General features: G+C 39.0%; 3 protein-coding genes across 4 annotated transcripts; all 3 read left to right on the top strand.

Annotated features, from left to right (window-relative positions):
- The first annotated feature begins 1,694 nt into the window (after nt 1-1,694).
- Nucleotides 1,695-4,824, top strand: LOC104952260 (uncharacterized). The gene is made up of 5 exons (XM_010779048.1): nt 1,695-1,778; nt 1,900-1,942; nt 2,084-2,178; nt 2,636-2,694; nt 3,455-4,824. Exons 2-5 carry the CDS (start codon nt 1,926-1,928, stop codon nt 3,905-3,907), a joined length of 624 nt encoding a protein of 207 aa, XP_010777350.1. The 5' UTR covers nt 1,695-1,778; nt 1,900-1,925; the 3' UTR covers nt 3,908-4,824.
- A 1,790-nt stretch (nt 4,825-6,614) lies between these two features.
- timm10b (translocase of inner mitochondrial membrane 10 homolog B (yeast)) lies at nt 6,615-9,750 on the top strand. The gene is made up of 3 exons (XM_010779050.1): nt 6,615-7,030; nt 7,117-7,212; nt 7,890-9,750. The coding sequence occupies exons 1-3, from the start codon at nt 7,004-7,006 to the stop codon at nt 8,562-8,564; spliced, it is 798 nt and encodes a 265-aa protein (XP_010777352.1). The 5' UTR covers nt 6,615-7,003; the 3' UTR covers nt 8,565-9,750.
- A 1,709-nt stretch (nt 9,751-11,459) lies between these two features.
- Nucleotides 11,460-19,001, top strand: ilk (integrin-linked kinase). 2 transcript variants are annotated; one of them, XM_010779046.1, is made up of 13 exons: nt 11,460-11,570; nt 12,172-12,306; nt 14,209-14,374; nt 14,470-14,565; nt 14,738-14,834; nt 14,939-15,022; nt 15,108-15,193; nt 15,287-15,396; nt 17,021-17,148; nt 17,723-17,844; nt 17,931-18,030; nt 18,248-18,378; nt 18,519-19,001. In XM_010779046.1, exons 2-13 carry the CDS (start codon nt 12,218-12,220, stop codon nt 18,666-18,668), a joined length of 1,359 nt encoding a protein of 452 aa, XP_010777348.1. In that variant the 5' UTR covers nt 11,460-11,570; nt 12,172-12,217; the 3' UTR covers nt 18,669-19,001. The 2 variants fall into 2 exon arrangements, with proteins under 2 accessions (XP_010777348.1, XP_010777347.1); XM_010779045.1 differs by having other exon boundaries at nt 12,148-12,306.
- Nucleotides 19,002-20,083: the final 1,082 nt, after the last annotated feature.

The following is a 20,083-nucleotide window of genomic DNA, read 5'->3' as shown; positions in this document are numbered from 1 at the left end:
ACACACAGAATATTACACACACACACACACACACACACACACACACACACACACACACACACACACACACACACACACACACACACACACACACACACACACACACACACACGGCTGTGCTGAGAACACTTTCATTCCTGCTTTTTTTTCAGATTTTCCTACCACAGTAGCAAAACCACAATGTTCTTTCGCACGCAAGCTGTACTGTAGCTACATTCTTAATACTGAAGGCCCGTGCACATTAACAAGAATTATTACATAAACGCTTTTTTAATCTACCCAAACCAAATCTTCATGTGTGCCTGTTATTCATGGCCCTGTGCGCACACTATTTGCGAACTAGGAACAAAGTTAAAAAGTGTAGCTGTTTATTAACAGCTCAAGACTTAATGTTAAGTTCAGTGAGGTGTGGCGAAAACTAGGGATGGAGTTTTTTGTATTTTGTATTTATTTATTAGATTTAATGACATTAGAACATAAGTAAAGTACATATGTGTCTGTCTTTTAAAAAAGGTGCATTGTTTTTCTTTTACTCGTTTGTTTGTGTGCAGACATTTTCCTATTAGATTAAAAGTATTGAAGTCTTAACAGATATTTATAAACCATTAATGTGGCAATCTATTTGAGATCCTAATGTACCTCACAATGGGATTGAGACTGGGTGCCTCAGAATGAGGTTACGTTGCTTCCTGTTTGTAACTGAAGAGCAGTTTTCAAAGCACTGTGTCAAAAGAGAGGTAACTGAGGCAAAGTATAAATAGACGACAGGCACACCTCACTCTCTTAACACGGTGATGCGACTCAGACTCAGATACGTCGTTTCAGACAAACAATCCGTTTCGTTTGAGACGGCTGGAATATGGCAGGTACGATCACAACTATCTTTTTTTATAAGATTCAGATTTATAAACTTGTATCTAATATTCCTACATTGTACATGTGCTGATATTGTACTGTATCCCTTAGTGTGTTTCGACTTTCACCACAAAAACAGGAAAAGCCGAATCATTTCTAAAGCGTATTTCACAGAATTTGGAGTTACTTGTGTATGTTCGGTTAAATGCTCTGTTTATTGACTCTTAGTATACACACATAACTTTGTTTACATTGTGTTAATGTCAAAGTAAGCACATTGATCAAACCATGTGCAGCATACTTAATCATTTTAAAGCTTGTGAACTGCAGTATTTATAAATATTATGATATAAAGATTAGATATTATTAACAATAATAAAATACGTATTATATATGTTTCTCATATTTGAGAGTATTGTTTTCCTAAAATTGGTAATAACAATTTAGCTTGTGTGATATATTTTTTAAAGCCGTCTTCAAAATGTCTCATATGCAGTAGCACCCTGTAGACACATTTAAAGTTAAAGTTATATCTTTTAAATGAACAATAGCTTCTTTATGTCTATGGTTTTTACATCTTAAAAGGTCAGGGATGGGATTTCCCAGTTTCTGTGAAGTATTTGATTACCGGTACATCTGTGCTTCTGATCACAAATAATGACGCAAATTTGACGTTTTTTTCTTTTCTGTTTATCATTGAGACATACTGAAGGAAATTCTACACAGTTGTTAGCAGATAAAACATTAAGGACCATTAGTTTCGCACACTGACTTCAAAAGCAGAGTTTAAGATGTTGATAGTGGGTTTTCTTTTCTTTTAGCAGTTGAAGTGGCAGCTCTGGCGCTGTTATCTCTGGCCTTGTTGATCTCTGTTTGTCTCAATGTCTTCTTCTGGATCAGACAAAGATCCACTTTGTGCAAAGGTATGGTTGCATTTAAAATGTTTATTAAATTGCTTTGTTAGCGTTTACCATAACTGTAAACCTCTCTCTGCTTTTAAAAGAACAGGGCCTTTATAAATGTATAAATATTGTGTTCCAACAGACACGGACGAGTGCTGCTTCAGAAATATGAATACAGGAGCAAGGTATGCGTTGGCTTGTTTGCATGTTAGCCCATTATAAGTGCAATACAATGAGAAATAATATATAAAAAGGGAATCCATTATTTGCTATACATCTACGAATAACCTCTTATTATAGAAATAACCTGTGATATGTTGTTGAAGCCCCTCACAGGATGAAGGGCATTATTTTCATGAACACAATCACGAAGAGCTGCAGGAAAATCCAATCTACGGCAACATCAGCTCAGACAGAGGAGGTGAGAGCAAAGCCAGAGATCATTTTGTATATAACAATAAAATAAATAATAACATTAGTCTCTGAATGACAAGCATGACACAATATATATCTTTGTCTGTGATACTCTGTTTGATTACACAATTCATTTCTGTTAGAATCACCTTTATGACTATTTCCTTTTCCTGTACTTGTAGGCAGTATATTTTAGCAAATGCCACGTTATCAAATGTAAGATTATATCAGTGTGTATCATAACAAGTTGAAAGTTCATTTGGATCAATATCATGCAGAGCAAACTTAAGATATGTATAAGTCAATGCATCCAAAATGTTTACTTCCTTTTTTAACCACAGTTCAAAATAGTTAGATTTCCAATATGTTGTAATTGATTCTAGGACCTTCTCTTTTCTATTTAACGTGACTCCATATGTGTGCTCATAACGTATACAAGCCCAATGACCAATTCATGTGTTCAGATTCTGTCGAGGTTTGCTATGAGACGATGACCATGGAACACGCAACAGATCGCATGAAGGTAATTGAAAATGTGACAGAATAACTTCAAAAAAACGTGCTTTTGTGAGCTGAGGTGCAAAATTCAGTTTTCACCCCGTTGATGTTATTTATTTGCACGGGTTATTCACACTCGTACATATGATATCGTGTGGATTTCATGCTAGGATAGTGACATCTTTAAACCTCTCTTAAGCTTTCCATCTGCAACACGCATGATAAAATGTGAATGTATCAGGTACTAATGTTGCCTAATAATATTCTAAACCGCTTTATTCGCTTTTTATTTTGTTATTATTTGATCTATGTATGAATGCTGAGTGTCTTTGCTGTATGTTTTCTATTCTGAATGTATTGATGGCACCTGAAAAAGGAGTAGCTTTACTCTTTTCGTTGTACTTCTACAATGAATATAAATGCGTCTAAAATGTGCAAATATAGTATTCTAGTATTTATTTGTATTGGTGCAACTATAAATACATATATAACAGCATTGTATTAAAAAATATACATGCAGACCTGTTTAAACCCATGCCGACATATTTGCTTTCAAAGCGGAAGGCAGCTAAACACTTTGAAGTTGTGGTCAATTTAACTCTGAACCAATGCACACCATAAGGCACATAGTGCTCTAAAAATAAACTAGGCTTACAGAAATACATGAGAGTTAACAACCACAAGACTTAGAAGATCACACCGGTGTTTACTGCTGATGCTTTTTTTGGTTATCTACGCAAACAGCATTTTACTAACCCATGTTTTTCTCTACTGTCTGAAACCAGTCCACAGCGCCTGACCTGAATTATGCCTCATTGGATCTTAAGTTGGTAAAGAAACGCATGAAGAAGAATCGCCATCAGCAAGGCCCCGCCCAGAGAAGAAGCAAACTTCCAGAGGAGCTGCCGGGCCACCTCACACCCACCCTGAATACTTTCTTAGAGGTGGAAGCAGACATGGATGCTCACCTTCCTTCCAGAAACACCAGCACCATGGTTTCACACAGCAGCATCTACCTGAACAGTCAACAGATAGCCCAGGAGACAGAGGAGCTGGAGAGGGACAGGGGTGTAAACATGGAGAGGGAGATCGTGGGTTGGGGGGGAATAAGAAAGGGGCAAAGTAGAGAGTGGAAAGGAGACCAATGCAATGCTAATGGGGTTTTATGCACACAGCTTTCAGAAGGAGAGGCTATTCAGAACAGCAGCTTTAGCAATGAGAGTGAGCATCAAGATTAAGATTCAAGTGTTTGAGCTACCTAAGAAAAGCTAACTGTCCATTATTGTGTCTGAAAGAATGAATGAATGTTACCTTCAATATTTAACAAGCTTTTTGCGCAATTTCCTCTTTGATGTAAATACATTTGAACTCTCCAGATTGAGCAACAGAGGAACACAAGGTGCTGCGGAGGTAAAAAAACTGAGAATAAAGAAAGAAATGAAACTCGGTGTGTGACATTTAGAGGTCAAGGACCCAGTGGAAAATGTATGTTTTGAAAGACAAGGAAGACATCGAATCATCACAGGACATGGAAGATCTTTCACTGTTTTGATGTCTCATAGCAGATGTCTCAGAAAGGTGTGAAGGAAAAACAATCTAACATTTGTTTTCCACGCTGTAGGCGATATGACAATATACTCGCCTATGCACACGTGAATCAGCTTTTCAGTTATATTACCATGGATGATACAAATGAACATGAAGATTTGATTAAAGGTTGGAAAGTAAAAAGCGGAAAGCGATAAGTGAGATATTAATAATGTCACTGTATTTTCCCTGTGGGCATATTGTAGGAAATGTCACCCACAGAAGATTTTCCACGTCAAAGTTACCATTACGGTCATTACTTTTAAGATTGATTGCACTCAAGAGCTAATGCGCCATCTGCTTAAATGATTATTTCCCTCTCTTGGCAAGGATAATTTACTGCACTGCTTCCTGTTGAGGGAGCTGAGCTCTGAAGTGAACTCAGCAGTTAGAGGTCCGCAGTATACTAACTGTTGGATGACAGCTTTTCAATAACTCACCACGGCCTCCTACACCTCTATAGATTCATTTTTGGCTTCATTATTGCTGACAAAGCAGCATAAAAAGTGAAATAGCAAAGCATTATTCATATCTGCCTAAAAGTGTGTCATATACTTGACTTATGCTTCCGTAGAGACTAGCACTTTACTTTTGCTTCAATAAAGTTTTAATTAGCAGAGTTTTATCATGAATAAATTAATATCAGCTACATTTTGAAACATAAGGACTATAGTCTGATTTAAACAGTCGCCAAGAATCCTTTTACATTATTGCATCAGTCTCTATATATATAGCATTCTCTTAATGCACAGAAAACAAATGACAGGATATGAGGGGGGTGGGTGACATGTGATAAGAGTCCCATGGCTGACATGAGACATAACTGTAACACCTGTCAGATCACACCAAAAAGTAATGGAAAAGGGACTAACATTGAGTCACCAGTGTGTTTTTGATCTGCCACCCTATGGTTAACAAGACTAACTACATGCTTAATTAATTAGAAAAGGTCATATTGGTCATGATTGATTACGGGAAGATTCCCATCATTTTTCAAAAGCATTAAAGCCTTATGCTTTAGGATCCAACCATCTCCTTCCAATATGGGCTTGCACACCAGAAATAAAAACAAATGTCATATTGTGTGTGAGGTCTGAAGGCCTTAGTGCAGTGGTGTCAAACTCAAGGCCCGGGGGCCTAATCCGGCCCGCGACCTCATGTTATGTGGCCCGCAAGAGCTTGCAAAGAATATTATATACAATACAATATTTGCTTTCAATTATTTGCCCTAGACTTCTGCTTTCAGACGTATAGTTATTTATGAAGTTATTACCAGAACTAATAATAATCCAACGCAGAGCCAATAATGTAGTAGAATACATTATTTAATAAATATTATATATTCATATATGTATATTTATATAGAAAATCCAAGTGTGCAAAGCTGTCATCAAGGCAAAAGGGGGCCAATTTCAAGAATCTAAAATATAAATAATATTCTGGATTTTGTAACACTTTTTTGTTTACTAGATGAATCCATATGTGTTATTTCATAGTTTTGATGTCTTTAGTAATAATCTACAATGTAGAAAATTATTAAATAAATAAAAACCTTCGAATGAGATGGTGTGTCCAAACTTTTGACTGCACTGTATATTTAAATAGTTACAACCGGCCCTTTGAGTGTGATCATATTGCTAATGTGGCCCGCGATGAAATTGAGTTTGACACCCCTGCCTTAGTGCAAGAAATCATCTGTTTGAAAGCCACTGATTACAATTACAAACAATACAAGCTTCTGTTCTGCCTATATGAGGCAGATTATGTGATGATGCTCACATTTGCAAAGAGTAGCATGGGAAGAAAATCAATTGTTTTAAGTGTAAATAAACAACATATGCGTATAAATTAAGACTTATTACTTCAAACCCATGTATGAAGTGCATTTTTAAAACCAGTACTTTGAAGAAAAACATCTTCATTCCAGTAGGCCTTGTACTTTGGGATATTGATCACTTACCTGTTCAGGTTGCATTCATGGCTCATTCTCCAGGAAGACGTTTAGTTAGCTCTTTAGCTTTGTGACTGTGACGACAGTATACAGCAACAAGCAGCTGCCATGCTGTTAAATTCAATAAAAACAATGTTTCGATGGTTAGCATTCAATTAGTTTGTTGAACTTTTACGGTCCAATAATTGTAATTTCTGATAATTAAACATTTGACAGAGAAGGCACCCCTCAGAAGTCGTGGATGTCATGATGCTAATGGCACTTAATTGCCGGTGTGCTAGTTTTGTAAAAGGGTGAGATTTGTAACAATTCTCACATTGTTTAAAAGCAATTAAACAAACATGTGGGCTTCTTACTATAAAGACAATTAAGAAAAAATAACAAATACATTAATATCTTACAATTAGGTGCAAGTTACTATGTTTGTTTGTCTGGCTGTTTGAGTACAAACTTCGAAAACTGTAACTAATCAAAATAGCATGACTTGTTTTCCTCTTGCTTTCAAACGACCGGAAATGGAACAGAGTGAGGCGTCTTTCAGGGCGGAGACGATCCTTTTTTCAAACATGGCAGCTCGCATGTGAATGTCATGCCATCTTAATATATTCCCTGAATCGGTTCATGTTTGGCTACGATAAGTGTTGCGTTGGTGCTGACATCTTGCGGGATTGTGATATATTCACCGGAGAGACCTAAGGCTTGGAGAAAACCATAATAACCTTGTTGATTCCTTAACGGACCAGCTCTGGATGTTAGCATTTTAGCTAACCAGCAGTCAACTTAAGACGTGATCACGATGGAGCCTGAAAATCAACTAAGAAATGTAATTAACATGTATATGCAATGTCAGCTACACAATTGAAAGTGAACAGTTTTTATGGTAATTTGGGTTGGTTGTGTTTCTTGCAGCTGAGGGACTTCCTTTTGGTCTACAACCGAATGACTGAAGTCTGTTTCCAGAGATGCAGCAGCAACTTCAACTACAGAAGTCTGACAATGGACGAGGTGAGATACATTCACCCATTGCATTTAATTTAACTGATATGTTTATACATATAACCTTACTAAACGTGGCTTAAAGTACGTAGCCTGAATAGCTGTGCATTACACCCATACAACGCAACTGTATGTCAGTGGTAATTATGAAGAAAAGCATGAGCATTCGTAAGCTGCTGTAAAAACAGACTCATTCTTCAGGATCTCTACATTAAGCCAAAAGAGCAGCAGTTAAGGGGACGTATCATCACGTGATAGGCTTTATGATCAGGCTAGAAGTCATCCTTTTTAATTCATCCCTAACTAAGACTTGTATGAGTTTCAGGTCAGGTCTCTGTGAAGGTCATTGACATGACATCAGAGTCATTGTCATATTGAAAAAGGTCTCCACCAAACCGCTGCTACAGTATAAAGGTGTTAGCATCCTGTTGTCTCAAATTCTTTACTGTAGTTTTTGTGGTTAATATGGCTGTCTTTGGCTCTTTTCTTGCTGTAACAAATGCAAAAAGGTATTCTGATTCTGATCCGGATTTAATATTCACATGGATTGAAAAAAAAGTATGTTTTACTCCCCCGTTCCGCATTCTTTAGATTAATATTGTATCAACAGCACTTTTCAAACCGTTTTAGTTTTGTTACAAACGGCTTTCTGTTGTTTTCACCTCTTATTGCTGTTGTCTGTCTAGGAGCGGTGTGTGGACAGCTGTGCGGGGAAGCTGATTCGCTCCAACCACCGTCTGATGGGCTCCTATGTGCAGCTGATGCCTAAGATGATGCAGCGCCGGGTGGATGAGATGGAGAGCAAGGCGGCAGAAAGTGCCAAGGCTGCGGAGGCCGCTGCTTCTGCAAATGTTGAGCCAGCTGTCACAGAGGCCTCTGCAGCATCTCAAACCCCCATCACCTTATCTCCACCCCCAGAAGTACCCTCAATGTTGGATCAACCTTTTACCTCAATGACGATCGATGACATCGGAACCGAGGCCCAAAGCTCAGTCTTAAAGCCAGCAGGATTGGATATCCAAAATGACTTTGACACTGCTTTTCTAAAATCTACAACGTCAACAGATGTCAGATTATCAGCTGCCTCACCATTCACACCTCTGGTTGAGACAGTGAGTCTACCAGCGCCCAATGAAGCTGGCAATGGACCGTCTTACACAGCAAGCTTTCACCCGCCACCAATAGCTGGTCCCCACTTTGAGTCTGAGATCTCAGTGCCTGTGTTTATGCCATCTAAACCAATATCCTTATCAGAAGATGTTCCCATACCAACTGTAGCTGCTCCTACAGTCTCTAAATCTATTGAGAGCCTGTCAGGCCAAGAGAAACCCCCATTGGTTCCCCCACCTTCGGACCCTTAATGATGGTCAATCTGGGTCTGAATCAGGTCTCACTGTTAGCAACATGACTACCATGATGAGTAACTCTCACTGGCAGTACATGTGATATTCCCCATATTGCTGAAAAGAATAGTTTATTAATAGTTCAACATAAATTATTAACTAAATCAGAAATGGTTATACATTATATTCTGATGGCATATACCATTGTCTGGCTACAGTCATGCTTTTCTTTTTTCATTCTTTAAATTAAAAGTATGTTGCTTTTGCTTGACAACATTAGCAGCTTAAAGACCTCACATGAATTGAGCAGGAGTCGTTATGTTTAGATTTTTTATTTTTTTTTAAACTTAAAAAAAACATTGTTAGCTCAACTGCCCTGCAATCCACCAGGAGAGAAATGTAAACCTGTATGGAGAGAAAAACATATTCAAGCATGTCCCTCATGATTGTTTAAATATATACACATATGCAGATATTATAAATCCTTGGTGTATGTGCTTTTATGGTAAAGAAAGAAAGGAGGTTGTTGTAGCAGCAGTACATGAGTGTAGGTGTGTGCAAGACAGTTAAGTGAATCATATTCAGTCATGAACATTTGTTTTGAAAGGTTACAGTAAATGCAGAAATAAGATTTAACAATAAAAAATAACATTCATTCAGTTTTTCTTGATGTTACATTTTCTTTTGACAACCATTTTCATTTGTTGTTTGACAAAATTAAATGCCCTCATGCCTCCAGATGCTCAAACTCAGCAGTGGTTTTGGGCGTATTCCACTCACTTTCACTTGTGGGTGTAAATTCAGTTCATGACCTTCATCACCTTCTCCTCCCATCATTTCCTGTATTTGCACCAAACACGCTACTGTCTATAATCCAGCAGCAAAGCCATGATAAGCAATCATAAACACATTGTCATTAGCATCTTACCAAAACCACAAGGTAGTGAAGTTCTTCAGTGTAACAGTCAGATGGGATGTTAAAGGATGCTAGAATCAATGATAAAGATATGAAAGGGGTTCATTAAAACTTATTTTCCAGGTTGGAGAATGTGGTCAAGCAATAGTCCAAAATATTAAAAAAAATGTGTTATTAACATCTTTCTATTGCAACAATAGGCAGACATAACTTATGTACAACCTATAAACATGTCCTGATAAGTTTGGCTAATTGTATTTTTTCCTTTGTTGATGTAATAAAAAATGTCAGGTGACATATTGTTTTGATTTTCTACTCTCAAGCTTTGGTATTGGCCTCAAAAATCCACTTCCTGTCAGTCTCCATGCAACAGTCCTTTATTATAGAAGATAGCCTGACTTGTCATAGTAGGATGAGTACATGTTTTAAGTAACATTTAACTTTGCACTGTTCTATTCAAGTGTGACGATGAGTCCTGACAACAGCGAGCCAGCATGCACAAACCAGCACTCTGAGACTAAAGCGGCCAAATAGCATTCAGATGAAATCATTCGTAACATGATTTACACTCCTCTCATTCCTGCTGTGACAGTTCAGAATGGCTTCTGTAAATCTTATAACAATCACTACTGAGAAACATCAAGGCAGACCAATATGTCAGTCATGTCGGATATTTTCTTATGACAGATTGATAGTATCAGTATATATGTTGGCCAACAAGTTGCAAGAAACCTAGGAAATGTTTACAGTAAATTAGACGTGATAGCCACAAGAGAGCACTGACGCATGTGTAAGAAATCACGAGAACCAGTTATCCTTCATTGGTTCCAAAGCAGGGACATATGGGAAATCTACATTATTAGAGCAACAAAAAGAAGCAGTGTTATTTCGCAGCAACGTTTTTTTCTGTTGTTATCTGTTGTAAATTATTAGTAAGACCAGTATTTAACTACTGTGAATAGTACTTCTGCTATAAATAATAATAAAACAATAAATAAATCAAAAATAAGAATCAGATGCTAACGTTTAAACAAAATAAAAACATAAATACATTGTCTCTTTCAAAAATCTACTATTGGCTCTATCTCAAATGATTGGTGAGTTTAAGTACATTTACTCAAGTACTGTACTTAAGTACAATTTTGAGATACTTGTACTTTACTTGAGTATTTCCATTGTATGCTATATTGTACTTCTACTCCACTACAACTCAGAGGTCAATCGTGTACTTTTACTCCACTACATTTATTTAATACCTTTAGTTACTTTTCAGATTTGGATTCATAATGTGAAATATAATCAACACTGAAATAAGACTTTAGTTACACCTGGAGTAAATTCACATGTCAACCTGCAGGACCAAAGTTAGTACGTGTGCATAATAAGTACTTTTAATGCTAATACTTTTTTACTCGAGTAACATTTTGAATGGAGGACTTTTACTTGTAACAGAGTATTCCTACACTACTTTTACTTAAGTACAAGATCTGAGTACTTCTCCCAACTGTGAGGAAACGAATATTCAATCAATAATAATACATAATACCTGTGGATTGTATGTGTGTCTTCAAGAGGCTTGTTTTTCATATTCAAGTATTTGGAAAATATGTTATTCATGTATGAAATGAAAAAATGAAAGACTAAATGAATGCGTAATAGGCCTACATGTCCTAAAGCGGGTCTACTTCCTTTCATTTCATATTCTGTTCTTATATCATATTATATTTACATGTATATAGACTTATTTTTTATTTTATCTTGCATTGTCGGAGGAGATCAGGTCAGAAGAATGTAATTGCCGTTTCTACACTGTAGCTTATGTGCATATGACAATAAAACCTTTGAAATTGAATTTGAACATCCCTAGGTATGTTCGCCCTCGTGCTGTTATGCAGCATCCGCGCATAGCCTCCAGCAGGGGGCGCTGCCTGGTCGCTGTCCTGGGACAGGCTGCCAGTAGCAGGGCTGACTCCTCACCAGTAGCCGCATATACTCCGAGGAGCGGGGCGTGGACTCAGACAAACTATTCTCTGCTCTTAAATTTGAGGAGACGACCGACTTTCGGAAAAATAAAAGAAACTGACAAGAAATCGATCGATTCGCAGCCGGTAAGAGTTTTAACTAAGTTAACGGATGCGCTTTGTTTCCATTGTGTGTGAGAAAGTTGTGTAGTGGATGTCCAACTTCACTTTTGACTTTTTAACAATAGATTTCAAAAGTGATCCCAAAGGCCAGCCCATCCGATTTCCACGGAGAAAGATAGAGCAAAGGGGAAATGTAGGAATGTGCTGCTATTTCAGGATTTGACTTCATCCTTTCACATCTGGTTGGATGTTTATGTTTCTCTGTGCATCAGATAGTCAGTGTTTATGTTGCATTTAAGAATAAGTGACTTGAAGATTGGTCAGCTATTACAATTCATGTTTAGCCTTACACTAATAAAACAAAAGACAAACTAATAAATACAGATGATGCTTTTGACACATTGCCACACAGGGGTGATGCATACTTTCATATGGAAATTGACCTAATAGAAGTCAACCTATGCTAAAAAGACAATGAGTGATGTCTGTTTACCTACATCAGTGTCCTGAAATATGGGCAATACCTGAGAGAATCTTTTGTACAGACCTCCAGGAGCTTAACCAAAACAACAAAGGAGTCTTTGTGTAATATATTTTGTAGGCTACATGTTCCTGATCTCAACAGAGATTGAAAGAGCAAGCAGACAAGAGAGGCGACCCGCAGCATAACCATGGATGACATCTTCACACAGTGTCGAGAAGGGAACTCTGTTGCTGTTCGTCTGTGGTTGGACAACACAGAGAATGACCTCAACTTGGGGTAAGCAGATACCATCACCATTCAACAAAAATACATACAGCTTTGGTGATGAATGCCTTGTTCTTCTCTGAGATTTGAGAGTCTAGCTTTCTCTGCAATGATACATTGAGTGCGGCCCTCCAATGAATGGAGTTGACGTTGTGGCAAACGCACCTCATTTGGTAGGGAGGCTGAGTAATTCTGTGCTGGAGTGTGTGAGTGCATACAGAGCAATCCTTGGCACATTAGAGGTAGTCAAATACTTTCCATATTGTGCTCTCCCTGCAACTCCACACTCTGCTGAACGTCATCCAGCTTTGGTAATTCCACTCCGCTTTTTTCCTTGGAAATGTCTCCTTATGATGTCATCCCTCAAAACTGTGTGTGTATAAAAAGAAGTGGGCAATCCGTTGAGGTTGTGGGTTAAATGACCTACACTCATCCTACACCAGACTGAAAAAGTATCACAGACTTAAGCTGGAATTTCTGAGTTAAAACAGAAAATGTATCACTAGTAAATCTGATAATCCCATAACCATTTTAAATAGAATATGCTGAGTTGTTATACTGTTGTTCAGACTAAACAACCACTTTGAAGATGTCACCGTATTGTCTCAGAACAATGATGGACTTTTATATTACATTAGTAACATGTTAAAAATAAATATTATTAAATGTAAGTGTTAAACAAATGTACAATGGTCCCAAGTTAAAGCTCTATTAGATATTATAGGATATACACACACCACTTCTGCCTGTTTACATCATTTCCTTGAGCCACAAGACCTCACTGCTAAAGACCTCGGTTATCTCATTCTTGGGCCAGGCCATATATGTGCAGATTGTTGACGTTGACTTTGAGTGCTGCAGAGCTGCTAGCCAACCACGCAACAGCCAAGGCCATTTCCTCTGTTCAACTCCATACAGGGCCAGGCCCTCGCTGGCAGAGCTTCTCCGGCAGCTAGCTGCAATCCCACATAAACATCTGAGAGACCAGTCATTATGCTGGAGGCCGGCTTTAGCTGTAAATCTGAAGAGGCTCAATGGTTTGTGTGAAACACTCCTTTTTTCCCCTTCAGAAAATCCAATAATGTATAATAAGTGTCATATGTTGGTGGGAAAATGTACTTTCCCCACATTTATTATGTAAGTGAGTCCACCAAGAAAAACATTAAATGCCCCTCCAGAAGACACCGGGAACAAAAAGAGAGGGAGGCTCACACAGAATGTAGCTGAAGATTCCTCTGTGTATTTTCCGCTCTGTCATTCCTGAGTTTTTTTACCGTTACTTATTATAGCACACAGGGTTAGTCAGACTATGAGCTGTCTGTCCACAGTGCTGGATCAGAATTGGCAGAGAATGTGACTAACTGCTATTTCCCTTCAGTGTGAGTTAGTACTGCAGCCATTTCCTACAGGCTATACAAGCCCTGTTGAGGTTTATTGTCAAACAGAGTGTAGTGTTTTTGGCTTTGCAGGAAGCTGCGAGGAACCCCAGCAGCTGCCTCTAGGTCAGCCAATGTAAAGGAGTCACTCGGGTGAAGGGGCCGGTCGCACATAGGTGACAGCCCGGCTCCCTGTAGACTGCAGCAGTGCCATGTCCGCTGTCTTCGTGTTGGCATGTTTGCGTATATGTTAGCAGACATTCCAGGTCCCCTAGACATATTTATCACAGGGCCAGGCCTCAGATGCGTAAACGCTGCAGGCGGCACGGGAAAGCATGTGCTTGAGTCTAAATAAAGATTGGAAGGTAGTGGGTGTGAGAACCTGAACCAAGCTATTAAGATAGCAGCCTCCTATGCATGTTTCTGGGGACAACTAACCTCCTAATAGTTCATCTTAAAGAAATATTCCAATCAAGTGTGTCAAACCAAGTTTATCACTTGGCAAATATGAATTATCCTCCTGTGTCTTGTGTTTTAGTGATGATCACGGCTTCAGTCCCCTCCACTGGGCGTGCAGGGAAGGGAGGAGCGGAGTTGTTGACATGCTCATCATGAGAGGCGCTCGTATTAATGTGATGAACCGAGGAGACGATACCCCGTTACACCTGGCTTCCAGTCATGGACATAAAGATATTGTGGCAAAGGTAAACATACTTTGGTTACAGCTGGACTATTTATGCCCTGTTTACACTGCCTGGGAGGTTTAATTTGACTCACTTTATGACATGTTTAATGCCAGCTGATTCAGTGCAAAGCCGACCCCAATACAGTCAACGAGCATGGGAACACGCCACTCCACTACGCCTGCTTCTGGGGCAAAGATGAGGTGGCTGAGGTACAGTACAAAATACAAATAAACAGATACTTTGCACTTCTTTTAGCACAATCAAGTCCCTCTTCTGGGGAGAAATGGACACTACAGTGCCTTTTATATCAGTGTCGTTGCATTTAATGCAAATCCTATTCCTCAAATCTAATCTATAATAAATATAACCCCTATTTTTTAGGACCTGGTGAACATTGGTGCCCAGGTGTGTGTGTGTAACAGGTATGGACAGACACCAATGGACAAGGCCAAGCCTCACCTAAAGCAGCTGCTTCAAGGTCAGAGGTCATTTCAAGGAATATTTTCGTGGAATAGTGAATCATTAATGTCAAAAAGAAATTGCTCACATCTCTCTTCTTGTATTATTACTTCTTTTATATAGAAAAGGGAGAGAAAATGGGCCAGAATATGTCCAAAGTCCCCTATAAAGAAAAGTTCTGGAAGGGCACCATGCGAACACGACCTCGTGAGTAACGTTCATTTGATAAAAAGGAACAAAGTCATCAAATTGAAATATTTGTTTCATTATTCCTTTTTTGGGCAATTTTTAGGTAACGGGACTCTCAACAAGCAGGCTGGTATTGATTACAAGCAGCTTTCGCTCCTGGCAAAAATCAATGAAAACCAGTCCGGTGAGGTCAGTGGAACTCTTTATTTACCGCCGTGTCAGTCTTTTTTATTCTCTTTTCAGCTCTTCGGTTTTTGACTTGACTGTGTGCTCTCTCTGAAGTTATGGCAGGGTCGGTGGCAAGGGGATGAGATTATAGTGAAGGTGCTACAGGTGAGAGACTGGACCACCAGGAAGAGCAGAGACTTCAACGAGGAGCATCCAAAACTCAGGTAATTTCAACCTGGTATCTTAATAAATAAAGAGTAGTAGGGGTGGTATCGGTTGACTATTATCAGTATTTCTCGTTGTGTATGCTAGGGCTGCACAATATATATTTTTTAACCGCAAGGTCAACTGCAAACTATTTTGAATAAGTTAAAAGACAGATTCAATTGAAAATGTTTCAAAGCGTAATGTTTTACTTTAAAATGTATTCTTTTTTGCATTGGTGTTAAGTTAAATGTTCAATTTGTTCAGTAAAGGATGTTGAGAATAATTCCCATTATTTTGTATTTTAGCACATATCCAAATTTCCCCTCTGGGATTAAAAAAAGTTGATAAAGTTCTTGATCTTGAAGTATTGCAAGTAATATCCTTTTCACAATATTCAACCACATTATTGCAATATGACTTTCCTCATGTTGCTCACAAAAAAAAGAGGCTATTACATTTGTTAATGCTGTTTAAAACTCATAAAAGCCTGTTTATCTAAACCATAAATAGTCTTAACACATCCTGGTAAACAAAGGGCTTCTGTGAGGATGGATGTGATTGATTGGTGGCCATTGAGGTTGCTGTGATCAAAGAGAATTCAGGATCTGGTGCAGGATTCTTGTGCAATGAGAAGAGGAGTGTTTCCTGCTGGAGGTCAAGGACATGGGTTGTGGATGTTGTTGGCAGCTGTTTTTGATGCATTCTGCTCTACAATCGGAAAACAAATTCCAGAAACCTCCCCCATCAAAGTCATAATGTAATACATCATAACATAGAATGCAATCAATTACAGTGGGAAAACAAATGTGTTCAATCCTGTTTGTCATATTAATGTTCTTGTGTTAGTGTTTATATTGTGCTTTTACTGGCTGCTGCACCCTATTATTGCCCAAAAGGCAGAAAAATGTGCCTTTGGTTACATTGTAGTATGTACAGACATTTTCAGAGCAGGCATGTTAAGACACGTGCCCTGGGGCCCACAAAAAAACATCTGGATTAGTGAATCATTGTTGACATCATTATGGCGGTTTGATTGCATAGTTTAAAAGGAGAAACTCACATGCAAGTGTCACATGGATTCATACAGAAATTCCAAATTAATTATAATAAATCAACAAAAATGATGCAACAGTGTAAATCAAACAAGCAAAACACATTTCAAACTGGCCAAGCTTAATAATTACACCCAAGAGAATCCAGTGACATAAAAACAATCACAGCCAAATCTCAATAGTAAACAAATAAAGAAACCCTTGATCAGCCAATTCAAATAAGGAACCCCAGCAGAAAGGCTGTGTGTGGAGGTGGTAGATCTTAGCAGTTTGCCTTCGTGTTGCCTTCAGTCCCTGTTGTCTTTTAAGATTTGAAGCATACGCATGGAAGTACTTGGGATGACCATGATAAAGTATTTAGAGACACTTATTGGGCTGTATTGCAAACATGAAAAAGCTTCATCCTAACTTTAAAGACCCTGAGGGACTCACATGATACAAATGGGAAGCCTTTTGAAGAGTTGAGCCAGCTTTAAGGACATTTCTTGTCTTAAGGTTGAAGTTGTTCATTTCTAATCATCTGAGAAAGCCCTCTGTGTTCTAAGATTACATACTTTTATTTCTCTCTCTTTCTATCTTGCCTCCATAGAATTTTTTCCCATCCAAACATCCTGCCTGTTCTAGGGGCCTGTCAGGCTCCTCCCTCCCCTCACCCCATCGTCATCACCCACTACATGCCATACGGATCCCTCTTCAACATACTGCACCAGGGCACAAGTAACTCATTTGTGTTTATATACATGTATAACATCACATTGGCTAAATTTCACATTTAAAGGTCACCTATTATGCTAAATCCACTTCTTCATGTCTCTTCTACATCAACATGTGTCCCCTCTGTGTAAAGAGATTCTGAAAGTTTCAGGAAAAAAGATTCTCTCTCTTTGTCCTGATCCATTTATATAAAAACCTGTCTGAAAATGAGCTGATTAGATTTTGGTCACTTTATGATGTCATAACGATTGTTTGGCTTGTGTAACCATTAGCCAATAACCAACCAAGGTAACCCCCCCACCCCCACCTTATCACCTGAATCTCCTCCTAGAGCACCATTGTGTTCTTTTTAACCAAATATCTCTAAAGTAACAGACAGAGAATCAGCACTTTTGAAACAGGGCTGAAACAGAGGGGATTATGGGAAGCTGCAATGCATGATATGTTTGGTATTTGGAGCCAAACACTTCAGAGACATGTTTTGTATATATCCGAGACCTATAACATATTGATGAAAAAGAGTATAATAGGAGACCTTGAAGTTATCATTTTTGTCTTCTTTCCTTTTCTTCCTCAGCTTTGGTGGTGGACCAAAACCAAGCAGTGAAGTTTGCATTGGACATTGCCAGTGGCATGGCTTTCCTCCACACCTTGGAACCAATGGTTTCACGGCTTTACCTCAACAGTAAGCATGTCATGGTAAGACTGACTTAGAAGCAACCAATGGTTTAGTCTATTAGTTAACGGTATACTGTGAGTTACAAGCTGATGTGGTTCATTTGCAGATCGATGAGGACATGACAGCCAGGATAAGCATGTCAGATGCTAAGTTCTCCTTCCAGTGTCCTGGTCGTATGTACTCTCCGGCATGGATGGCTCCTGAAGGTATTTACCCCTTTTCTCCTTCTTTCTTCTCTTTCCCTCCACCTTCTTCCTCCTCTGACTTTATGAGTCATTAAGTAAGGAACACACTCTACTATATAATTTAGTCGCAGTAAAGTGGTCGTCATCTGGTGTGTTGCCGTTGTTACAAAATAAAAACAAACCAACAAATGAGTTGTCCCGCTGGGTTTTATGGTTTTCTTGTCCCTCTGGTTTTCAGCCCTGCAGAAGAGGCCTGAAGATATTAACAGAAGGTCGGCTGACATGTGGAGCTTTGCGGTGTTACTGTGGGAGCTGGTTACCAGAGAGGTCCCCTTTGCTGACCTCTCACAGATGGAGATAGGCATGAAGGTAAGTGGGCATAGTATTTATCTACCCACAGGCCTGGTACTGTGTGTTCACATATCTGTATTACTCAAACAAATACCATACCTTCAAAGTATTCCAGGGCTTTTTCTGGTTTCTGACTTTGTATCTTTGTCACTTTGCAGGTGGCTCTTGAAGGTCTTCGGCCAACCATTCCCCCAGGGATTTCTCCTCATATTTGTAAGCTGATGAGGCTCTGCATGAACGAAGACCCGGCAAAGAGACCCAAGTTTGACATGATCGTCCCCATCCTGGACAAGATGCAAGACAAGTGAACGCCTTCCCTGCAACCTGTACACTGCTATTACCATGTTTTATTTTCCAACCACTCTATCTTCACTTCAATCATGTATCAGCTACTGTAAATAATGTCAGAGACCACTTACGCCACACAACTCAAACAATAACTATATTTTTGCTTTACCTGTATAATTTAAATCTGAGGTATAAATGTTCTTTTGCCTATGTGCTTTTTTATTATGACGCGTTCACTGAAATATTGGTGATGAGTCAGACTGAAACAGATCCAAAGAAATGTGTAAAGACAGAATGCTTTTATACACATTAACCAATACCAAAAACAATAAATGTTTTATATTTATGACAAATCTTTGTATTATTCATTTATTTTGAGACAGTATCTTCTTGATGTATAACACTTAACGCTTACAAAATATTTCTTATCACAAGGATGGCTTGTTAGTAACGGCCCGTCCACACAGCGGTGTGCGTTGGCGCTTGGCGGTGGGCGTATCTGAAGCTCGGGGAGTTTATGCGAGCAACGAGACCAACAACCAATCACATGAATCAATGAAGTGTTCGGACAAATCTTGTGGCTTTCTTCAGTTGTTGGGATGATTCNTATTTATACTTTTCATTTTTCAAAATACCAAACAGATCATGCATTTTAGCCATTCCTCATTTCACTCAATTTAACACTGCCTTGCTCGGATTCAGTGAGAACAGCGCCATCTGGTGGCCTGAAATATATACTACAGCGTCTCCAGCGCTTTCGAACGACAATGTCCGTGGCTGTCTCCTCCTGATTGGTGGAGTTGGCCCAATAGCCGTAGCCCAACTTCTGTGACGACATAAAAGTGTTCAAATCTGGATCAGTCTGTATCAGATCCGTTGCAGCCCCTTTTTTAGAGGTTTGGGTATGGAGGAAAATAAAGAGGGTTGTGTTTTCTGACAACGATGAAATAGCCCGACTCCCTCTCCCCACGTCTCCTGCTGCTGGGCTGTCAGAAGAGGGGGAGGAAAAGAGAGGCAGTCACCGTTTGTTAAATATTATTATATTATTATACAGAGAACAGAGTCGTTATCAATTTGTTTTAAAGCTCAATAAATAACAAAGAAGACCTCTGACCGGCACTTTTCTAATTTTGTACGGAAGATTTAAACTTTAACGGACATGTTGACCGGCGGAACATTTTTATTACGGAAACTGCCGCACGGTCCCCTCGTTCCTTGGAAGAGGCGGAGAGGTGGGTGTTTTTCATCTGCTGGTGGACTACCTGAGAGATACAGCAGGAGAACACGCCGTCCACCGCGGAGAATAAACAGAAGGGCAATCATGGCAACCATGCTTCGGGGTCTTTTTCGCTGCTTTTGGTGTATTTCGTGCGGCAGCAGCGCCACTTACAGGCCTGACATATGTACTACATCGTTTCCAGCATTTCCAGCGGTC

Source organism: Notothenia coriiceps, unplaced genomic scaffold (genome assembly GCF_000735185.1).
Source record: "Notothenia coriiceps isolate Sejong01 unplaced genomic scaffold, NC01 NC01_scaffold00019764, whole genome shotgun sequence".
Taxonomy (NCBI): Eukaryota; Metazoa; Chordata; class Actinopteri; order Perciformes; family Nototheniidae; genus Notothenia; species Notothenia coriiceps.
This window is presented reverse-complemented; position numbering and strand designations above follow the sequence as displayed.